The sequence below is a fragment of the Antrostomus carolinensis genome, unplaced genomic scaffold (assembly GCF_000700745.2).
Source record: "Antrostomus carolinensis isolate BGI_N321 unplaced genomic scaffold, ASM70074v2 scaffold5076, whole genome shotgun sequence".
NCBI lineage: Eukaryota > Metazoa > Chordata > Aves > Caprimulgiformes > Caprimulgidae > Antrostomus > Antrostomus carolinensis.
Genome location: NW_010322376.1, coordinates 1 through 10,557, shown reverse-complemented (window position 1 = coordinate 10,557; position 10,557 = coordinate 1). Strand labels below are relative to the sequence as shown.

The 10,557-nt window shown below is 36.4% G+C and overlaps 1 protein-coding gene across 1 annotated transcript in view; it reads left to right on the top strand.

Annotated features, from left to right (window-relative positions):
- The window catches only part of TBCK (TBC1 domain containing kinase), a gene marked incomplete at its 3' end in the record, with an annotated part of 85,719 nt that extends 75,850 nt beyond the window's left edge, over positions 1-9,869 (top strand). The window contains exons 23-24 of the mRNA XM_010170203.2: positions 4,871-5,046; positions 9,710-9,869. Coding sequence (XP_010168505.1) covers positions 4,871-5,046; positions 9,710-9,869 — 336 coding nt within the window. The remainder of the gene's footprint in view (positions 1-4,870; positions 5,047-9,709) is intronic.
- Positions 9,870-10,557: the final 688 nt, after the last annotated feature.

The following is a 10,557-nucleotide window of genomic DNA, read 5'->3' as shown; positions in this document are numbered from 1 at the left end:
AGAACTAAAGATACTTGCTCATTTTCTCACAAAAAGAAAAAAAAAAAAAGTGTATCTTCATTTAATAGCCAGGATGAAATGCCTGTAAGAGATTACAAGCTAATGGAAAAATAGATAGCAGCTATGATTGTGCCAGCCTCATGTTTTGGAGTGCTTTAATCTTTCTGAAGCTTGACTTCTAATTTGAGGATGCTTAAGCAGCTTTAATTCCTAATATTTTTTAAAAAATAGATTCTTAATGCCTATTTCTTCTTATTAATCAGTAAATGCATATAGCTTAGCAATTCCCAGGCCTATTTGAAAATTAATGGGGTGAGAAGAATCAGTACTCTGAAAGTAAAGAATTTAGGGTGCTGTCAGAGAAACTTCTGGGAGTCAATTAGACCTCAGACTTCAGCTTAAGTACTTTTTCCTGTTAACAGCCTGCTGATGAAGCAGTCTCCCCTGATGAACAACTTCTTATAGCTGACTAGTCTAAAGCAAGATTCATGCTTGAAATAAAGATATGCTAGAATAAGTCTTTTCTTTGCAGGAAAACAAGCAAAGCAACTTAAGTTGTAAGCTCAGTATCACGTGTAGACTTCTGTGTATGTGAAAATGTGTGTGTATCTTACTGATAATTCTTACCTTTTCTAAGTAATGGCAGGCAGTTTATGTGTGAGCACAGTTCTCAATTTCAGTGCTGTAGTCAGTATACAGTTTCTTACACTACCTGTAAAACCATGAGTATATTGACTAAACTGTTGGAGTGCTACACAAGTGTGTAACTGGCACTGTGCTTAAAGTAGAGAGTTTGCTTTTTTAAGAAAGAGTAAGGCAGGGTTGTTGTTGGTTTGTGGTGGGTTTTTTTGGGGGGGTGGGATTTGGGTTTTTTTTTGTGGTTGTTGTTTTGGGGTGGTTTTTTTTAGAAATTATGTACCTTGTCTGCCTTGGAAAAGAGTAAATAGATCACAGCAGAAGGATAATTGAAGGGAAGAAACAAGTGTCTTATATATGTGATACACTGTTTGGACTTAACCTTTTCCCAGTGATTATCCCGGCTATTTTTCTTTTTAATTGTCCTGTTTGTACCCCCCCATAGACTAATAACTATTACTGGCATGGAAATTTTTGGTTGTACGATAATCCTTAGAATCCCTTAATTGTTTAAAACAAACAAACAAAATTGCAGATGACAGATTCAACCAGGATATTGTAAGCAGCTGTCCTGAGATGTGACTACCTGCAATTTAGCTGGAATCAAAAGCTCAATTGGATATTACTGCCTGTTCTTAGTTTCTTGGATACTTGTAAGTAATTACTGAGACTTTCAGTGCCATAAACTTTTTCTGAGAGCAGCTAATCTTACTCAAAGGATTTGGTTAAAGTGGGCCCTCTCCCTTTCTTCACCTACTGTTCCTTCTGGTTCTTCACAGCTGGAAACCAATGCCTGGAATGACGTAATAAAGCCTAAGCAGGGAATTGAGGCCAGCAGTCAGGACCAATGTTAAGCCTCCTGTCTAAAATGTCAGCCTGCACCTTGTGCATCTCCTCTTAGTTGGCTGGCCCGAGGCAAAGGGAGTAGTCACTGAGGTGGTAGGCAAGAGCTGGAATGCTTTTGTGGAGAGCAGTAGAAAAAGTGTTCAAGGTTCAGAAGAATCTGCAAGATGTGGGTGCTCAGGGGCTGTGACAGCCTCAACGTTACTGCCACCATTTAACGTTACTGCCACCACTTTGCGTTACTGCCACCTTTCTTGGATATTGCAAACTTGTGTCTGCTGTGAATCCCCTAGATGGGGACTGCTGTATCCATTTGACAAGTCTCAAGTTTGTCAGAAGAGTTGGATGTAGTTCTTCCTCTTCCTCCTCCTCCCCTTTGTTGCAATTCATTTCCTTGGACTTGGGAAATCCAGCTACTCAACTGCAAAGTGGCTTTAGACAGCAACTGGGAGTTGGCCGTGTCCTCTGTCACTCTATTATTTTTACAGCAACAGGTCTCCCTTGAGTATTGACTATTCTGTTGAAACAAATAATACGTTATCCAGAAAATCAAGCATTTATCTCATGACCTCTATCATTCTGAACTTGTGAGGAAATTATGTGCTGAGACTAGCAATTTGTAAGTTCTTTTGTTTTGCATACTATCATATACAATGGAAAAGGCAGTTTAGTGGGCTAATATATTCCCTGAAGTACAGTTACCAATTTTGTTTGTAATTTTGAGTGCTTTTTAATAACCTGCACTCAAAGGCTGTCAGATTAATACCTAACAGCAAAGGTATTTCTAACTGTAGAAGGACTAAGAAGTCTTTTTTCTGGGACATAACTCAGGAAAATGTGTGTATGCCTCTCTGTTCTCTCTAGCATGTTCTCTAAACTTTGACTAGTCCTCAGATTAATTCAGAAACAAGTACGTTTAGAAACCAAAACAGAAGCTAGAGCTGACAACAGTCTGTTGGGCTACTACTAATTAGTAATGCCTCCATTTCCTTTTCTGTGTTACTCCTGTTCTTTAGAATTTTTTTCATGATCTCTAAGCACATAGGGTCTTGAATCAGTGTGATCACTGCAATCTAAAACAAGATGACAGAAGTGGAATATTTTTTCAAAGAAGAAAATTTGCTACTGTGGTACTCTTAGAAAGACCTATATTTTGACTGCACTGTATAGATTCATTCTCAGGAGTAATACACGTTAATGTTCTATTTGTTCTTTCTTTTTTTCCACTTTCTGTAGTCCATCTCTGTATGCCTGTACTCATGTTCTGAACAACTGCAGAGTGAGTGCACAAGCAAACCTTCATGATGAAATGGTTGGCTATTTTGTTAGTATAGGTCTTCTTCCTCAAGAATAAGACAAAACAGTCTGGAGATCTTTCATAAGATGCTCCCTGTAACGAATCCTAGTTATTCTTTTTGTTCCTGTCTCCTGACAAGCCAGAATAACTCAGTAGAAACAGCTGTGGACTTACTTATAAACAGCTTTTGCCTCTATTTGACCTCCTGCTCAACAGGAGCACAAGACAAACCAGTTCTGTTGTAAGATAACTAAGCTCCATAAGTGTATCTTTGTACATAACTCAAGTAAGTTGAGTTGCAAAACTTTTTTTTTTTTACATATGTAACCAACCTGTTAACTCTGTATCTGCTGGATTAAAGCATAATGAAAACAAGTTGCTTTAAAATTTACCTGTGATTTTTTCAGATTGAGGCAATGGCACCAACAGGAAAAAAAAAAAGTTCTTACTGCAGAAGACTATAAACATAATTTATTAACTCCTTAACGCCATGGTGCATGTTAATGTGTTTTTAATTACATAGTATATGAAGGTTTCAAAAAATAAGCAATTTCAACATTTAATTGGACTGATATTAGGACCTTTTTAGTACAGATATAGTTCTGGAAGTTCCACCAGGGTAACTGAGACATTAAAGTCTCATGATTGCATATGCGACAATAGGAAGAGTGACTGTAGCAGTCCTTTAACTTTTAGATCTTCAAATAAGTTTTGCAAACCCAGTGTTCCCAAGGACAAAAGCCTAGGACTTACTGCAGATCTTTTTGCCTATTACTTGTAAAGAATCTGAGTTTGACCCTCTTGAGGGCTGGAGGTTTCTCTCATGCTTTATTTTGAGTCAAGCTAATTCTTTTGGGTGAAAGTATAGTTGTAATGGCACTTAAAAGTTTCAGCAGTGTAAAAGAATCTCTGAAGGAAGGTGGAGATATCACAAGAACGCTTGAGGTTGGAAGGGACCTCTGAAGGTCATCCAGTCCAACCACCCTGCTCAAGCAGGGACTCCTAGAGCACGTGAACCAGGATTTTGTCCAAATGTTTTTTTAATATCTTCAGGGGGGGAGATTCCACAATGTCTCTGGGCAACCTGTTACAGTGCTCAGTCGCCCTCACAGTAAAGAAGTTCTTCCTTCTTTATGATATGGCTTCAAACATTTCACAACTGTCTTAGGGTGACCATATTTTACTTTTTCTGCTGCAGTTCACAGATTTGTATGTGTTGGTAATTAATGAAAGTACAGGATTTCTGCATTTTCTGTTATACACAAAAATAGGGAGGGTTAATTTTTTTTTATTAATTTAAATATACTTGACCTTTAAAAGGTCATGTAAAGTGAAGAAATGCTAGTGCTTAGGAATATTTCTGAGATAATTCATAATGAAGGCTCTCTTATGAAATACAATTTAAGTATTATCAAACTAGTTGCTTCAGTACTACCAGGTGTGTGGTGTTGTGTCCTCATCTGTCCTGTCCCCCAGTTTCCCTGTCTCCCAATTCCCACATCCCCCTAAATTAAGGAACAAATTTTCTGGGTTATAATACAGGATTATTTATTACATTTCTGGTGTCCTGATTTGTGCCTAGTTTTTGGGCTGGGGTAATATCTGGTATTTAGATAGCTCCATATCTTACAAAGGCATCCCTGCAGTTTCTGTCCAAGTCCCCAATTGCTACACATCTTTCCCGCTCCAAACATGAGGCCTTCCAGATTCTCCTTTCAGAGAGTGCTTTCTAGCCAATTTACTTAATTTCTGATGCTGAGAAATGTTCTGTGACTTTTGTGACCCTCCTCAGCTACAGTGAATAATTCATTAACAAATGGAAAACTAAAATAGTTTGGATGGATTGTTGAACAATTTTATTTTTTAACAACTCAACAGAAAATATGGCTATAATTGGCAGTTAGGCATTTGGCACTGCTCTGGAGCTTTTCTCTATGGATAGTTGAACTTGGGCTAGTTCAGAGTTATAAGGAAAAGATCTGTTTCCGTCTAACTGTGTTGTTAACACTTTGAGGCTGTCAGATAAGTAGAAGTTTCAAAGAACACCGTGTCTCTAATTCTATCACCTCTAATATTAATTTTCTTCTTTTAAAGTCTAGGGATTCTATCAAGTTGGATGACTTGAAGGCAGAGGTGTCACCACGTATTTCAGCAGAAGATCTGATTGATTTGTGTGAGTTGACAGGACCTAGTCACTCCAAAACACCTGTAAAGAAAACAAAGTCTAGCAAGCCAAAGCTGCTGGTGGTGGATATTCGTAACAGCGAAGAGTATCCTTCAAATTTGAGTGCCAGCCTTGCGAAATCATGCTTATATCAATTACTTCCTCATTGTCTGCAGGATGTGAAATGTTAGAATGGTAGTAATGGAAAGGTATGTGGTAAAGGTACGGTGGAAGAACAAAAAGGCTTTTTTTCTTTTGCTTTTTTCTTTTTTCTTTTTTTTTTTTTTGTCATGGGGTGGCCTGGTTTGCAGAGAAGAGGACAAATGTAATTTTGCCTTCCCATTTTAAGCTGTGGGTCTAGTTGAAACCACGTTGTACCAGTAGCACAGGTGCTTTAATACTACTTTTTTTATGATAGGTCTTTTCAGCAGACCTTCCCCATTTAATATGACCAATATTTTGGAAGGATGTGAAGCTTTCCAATTAAATGGATGCAGGGGATAGAGAAGGGTTGATAGCTCATATGCTTTGTCAGTGAAAAATCAATTCCTGTTGAGTGCCTTCTTGCTACTGTCGGGTAATGCAGCCATATGTCTGCCCTGACTGATGTCTTCTACTTAGCTTATAATCAGAAAAGTCTTAAAAGCATCTTGAAGCTATATTTTTATCAGGGTTGCTACCCTGTCTACAACTTACTCATTTGTTCTTTTTGAAATATATAGTTCTTTGTGTGTGGAGTATTTCTGACTTGTTTTTCTGAAGTAGTTAGTTACAGGACTGGGTTTGTTTGGGTTTCTGGAAGGGGAAGTCCTTCTTACAGATGCGCTTTGCCAGGAATGCACATCTTCATCAACATCAATCTAAAAGTGGAAATTAAAAAATGAGGTAACTCTTAACTTTATACCAAGTATTTAGGAATATACTTGCTACTGGTTTGTATATTTTTTTAAGTATTGCTTCTTTCATAATAGCAAAGGTGGTGTAGATAGTTGTTTTTGCGTTACAACGCGTTTTGCATTGTACCCTGAGCTTGCTGTGGCACAAGATATAATTTTTAATGAGCAAAAAATACTCAATAGAAAAATAACAAAAGATTCATGAGTATTAGTCTACATTTTAGTTTGAGAAAGGAAGATCATTCCTTTTACATATGTCTGTCTTGTTCTTAAAGATCTCCAATGATAGAGATAGACAGGCTCTCAATATCTTTACCATTAGAAAAGATCTTACAGTGTCTAAGAAATGCTACTAACGTAGTGCATGCATATTAGAAAAGTGTAAACTGTAGACAGTTAGGTAAATGGTGGATCAATGCCAATATTTGGGCTAAAATATGTAGTAAAAATTTAAATAACTGATGCTTCAATCTCATTTTTTTCATCTAGTTTATTAAAATACCACTTCAAAGGTAAGTATATGCAGAAAAACACTGCTACTAACATTTTTCTCTATTAAGTATTTAGCAATGTTTATGACAAAGTATTGTGAAGTAAAAAAAAATCTTATTTTATTATGTAGAGATAAATTTATTATTTACATAGTAAACAGAATAGTATAATTGAACTATCTAAATGAAAAATTATATTTTCAAGGAATTATGATTTTATTATATGGCAACCCTGAACCTGTAACATGATCTGCTGTATAGATAAAACAGAATGATCAAAGGAACACTAAACAGTAATTTTTCTTTTGCTTGTGTGTATTAATTTCATGCATCAGTTAAGGATTCCAGTTAAGTAGAGATTCTTGTGTCTGTGTAGTTTGACTCTATTTTCTGGACTCTAGTGGCTTCTTTACTCCTGGATCTAGATTGCTGAAAATATTATCCTCTTTACTCAGAAAAAAAGTGAAAATGCAGGCTATTATCTGAGAGATAATTTCTTCATCAAGAGATAATACTTTTTAGACTCCAGTTTAAAAGATAAGTCCCTGGAATTAAAAACTATAAAAGTTTATTGTTACTGCATAGAAAGCTTTGACACTTAAGAGTTAAATAATATTTCTATTTCTACATGTAACATTCTGTTATTAATTATTTGACCTACTTCCTAGGAATCATTAAGGAGAATGCAGAAGGAGAGCAAGTAATATAAAATGCCTAGACTACAGTCATTGAACTGAAAAGCTATTATCTGTGCACAATAATGGATTTATTTATATTATAGTCAGGATCAAATCAAGGTGTTTGGTTAATGTTTCTATAGCTTTCCTAATAGCTCGATAATAGGTTCTGCTCTACTGTCATACTAATCCTATTCTACTCTTAGCAGAGTGCATTCAAAATTTCAATTATTTTAAAATCATTTGACTGCTATGAAGTAAGTGGTTTTATGAGGCTGTATTTCATATTACAAAATTTTAATCAGACTTTCCATTTCTATTTCTTGAATGAGAAGGCATGCCAGAGAGAGAAAATCTCCATAGCTTGAACAGTGCGCTATAATCACTGCTGCTGCTGTTTTGGTCTGGTTGGAGTTTATGGTAGATTACAGTGTCCTGCCCTTTAAACAATGGGTGGATTTAAATCTTCCTGGTATTAGGAGGTAGGGAATGTCATTATTAAAAAGGCAGCCTGGTAGGTAGTAAAATTACCCCTTGAGTGAGTTGGTTTGTATGTCAGCTGTTGAAGAAAACGTATGGTATATAGAAAGCTATTAAAATGTCAGCAGTTCTGAATATACACAGGAAACCATAGGAACACTGTGTTCAGTGTCCTGTTCATTCTCACAGTAAGGAAACGGTCTTTGTCTTTGTCACAAAATTTCAACAAACTGTACAACAGGATCAGGCAGTCTGTGTGTTACTGCTTTTTAAAATGTGACAGACCACTCTAAGGTGTTTTGAAAATATGATCATTTATTTTGTTTTGTTGTTAGACTTCCTGGTTGTCTATGTCTGTCATGCTAAACCTCACTCTCACTTTGTTTTCAGTGGGATTTGAAAAAAGCGTGAGAGGACTTTCAACAAGTACCAAACATGCTTCATATTCCATACTAGGATGCACTTGAAAGCTAAGGCATTGTTTTGTAATGAAGCTCGTGTTGCAAGGCCAAGAGCTTATTAACCTGTTTTCCCAATAGGTGGCTTTGTAACAGAAGACTTTCTAATGAAAAGGTAGTATACTCAAAGCAGTGTCTCAGCAGTTTGTCTAAGGCTCCTTTCATTAAGCGTGTTAGCAGAAATACTGGCAGCCTTCGATTCCTGTTATGAAAGTTATAGATGCCTACTTACAGTCTCTCGGTCTGTATCACAAAATCTTGACCTTTTTGTGAATTGTCTTAGTACTGGAATGCTTAAGGTGGTCACTTAAGATGAGGGAGAATGTGAATGACAGCAAATACAGTTTGGATCTATCTAGTTTGGTACTAAAGTTGATATCAAATGTATTTCTTTTCTAAAAGATAAGGTCAAATTTCTCTGAGCAGTTAAGCATACTCAGTGGCATAACTGTGAGCAACTAAATAATTTGCTCCCTAAATTATGGTCGTTTCAGAACTTTTACCCTGATTAGTAGCAATGAGAGTGATGTGGTTATAAATGGGTTTGGGGAAAGGGAGCTGGCACAGATTAGTGAAGGAGGGGTGTTGTAATTTTCTGCTGCAAAACAGAACCAAACTGGCAACATTAATGAATGGTATGTGACCATCTTTTGTACTTCCAAATGTTTTTATATAGCCATGGTTTTTTCCACACTGTAACAATGATGATCGTAAATGAAGAGAAATTAATGCTAATATTAACCTGATTCAATTAAATCTTACCTCCATTAAAGACAGCTCCTTTATTAAAAAGGATTCTGTGATTTAATTATAAATTAAACTAGCTTTCTGCAAGTACAGTAATAAAGAGTGACTAATGTAGGTATTTGATATTGTGTATATTTTTGCAGAGCTTTGCTGTTTTCTATTTCTTCAAAGCTGTTGTTGTTTACTCTTGGGGAAGGGGAGTGTTCCAGCCATGTGTGTGTACATTCTATGAAAGTCACTCAGAGGTTTCTCAAGATCATGACATATTTTCAAGTTTATAAAAAGCTAGGTAGTAGTGGTCCAACTTAATTTTTGTTGAAGAGCCTTTCACATTCAATATTTGTTCACCAAGTCTCGTTGAATGATCATCCTTTGAAAATGAAGCACAACTAACTATCTGAGAGTTGCTGGCACTTGTATGTTGTTTGCTTTTCAGTACCAAATACGTGCTCACTGTTAGTGGGACTGCAGATAATACACATAATGCTCATTGTCTGGGAATCTAAGTGCATGTACATGTACAGTTTGGATCAAAATTGTAGGGAACTTGCGGGGGTTGGCAGGAGGTTTAAGGAAAATTTTCAGTAAATCTCTATTTAGTTTTGGTTCTCATTGGAATTACTTCATTCCTTTTGGATAAAATTCCTCAGGAAGAGGTGCTCCAGCTGCTTATTGCTCCTTTTATCAGACTAGAGCTGATTTGAAGTAAAGCCACAAAAATACATATACTGTGGATACTGGGTCCTTAGTGCCAAATGTTTCATTTAGCAGATCAGTTTCTATAGTGCTGTATGTCCTGTATGAAACAAACAACTCTTCATTCTGTCCTCTTTTCTATGTAGTGTCAGAAGTTATTTTCTCCATATGACTAAATAGTAAATGAAGTTTGCCAAAATACACTAGTACAAAAGACCAACACTGTTGTATCACAACAGCCAGGATGAAAAGCAGGTTCATCCTACAGCTGTGCATACCACAGATTCCTCTACCTTTCAAATGTCCTTAACTGATCTTCCTAAGCTTTAACCGTGGCCACATTTCTGGCAGCATCAATGTCCCATTTGCATCAGCATTTACTGCAGAAGGGGATCTTGTCCAGTGCCCAGCAACTGCCACGCTCCAGAGCTTTAAAGGAAGAGTTGTGGTGATTGTAGGAAATGCAGTGAAGAACACAGCTGCCGTAAGTATATTGCTATAACATATGTGTTTATACTTAGAAATACATCAATGGCATGAATACAGAGAGTAGAAAATAAATGCTAGAGTCTGGATAATTTGGACTAGTCACTTTGGATATGAGAGGATTTGGGGTGATTTTTTTTGTTGTTGTTCATTTCTGGTACTAGACAGACATACTTCTCAAGTGATCAACATCTGAGGAAGCTGATTTTTTGAAATGAAATTACTTAACATTACCTTTTTCATCATTAAAATCTTTATTTTTGGCACGTTATAGAAGTGATATCAGCCCTTCTAATGTGCATCAATAAGATCTAGTTTTCAAAACTGACTTCTGTTTACTTTTCGTGGCGTTAGGAAGCACACACGAGGTAAGTAGGGTGGGGACAGGTATGTTATGAAGTCCAAAGGAAATAATATATAATTCAAATTCCTCCTAATAAAAAATAATGCATTGATTAGGTTTTTAGAATCATTTAGCTCATGCAGTTGTGCTCAGTGAAAAGCAGAATGGTTCTTTCTGGTAACTTTCATAAGATACTTTGATCGTCAGCGCCTTTAACTAGACAGGGAGAATATTGCCTGCTTCTTTTTATAATTAAATATTTGGTGGTGTTGTGAACCAGCAGAATAATAAGTAGAAGTGTTTCTTTGTCATTTTCTTCTCCTCTCAGGTGAAGGAAAGTTAT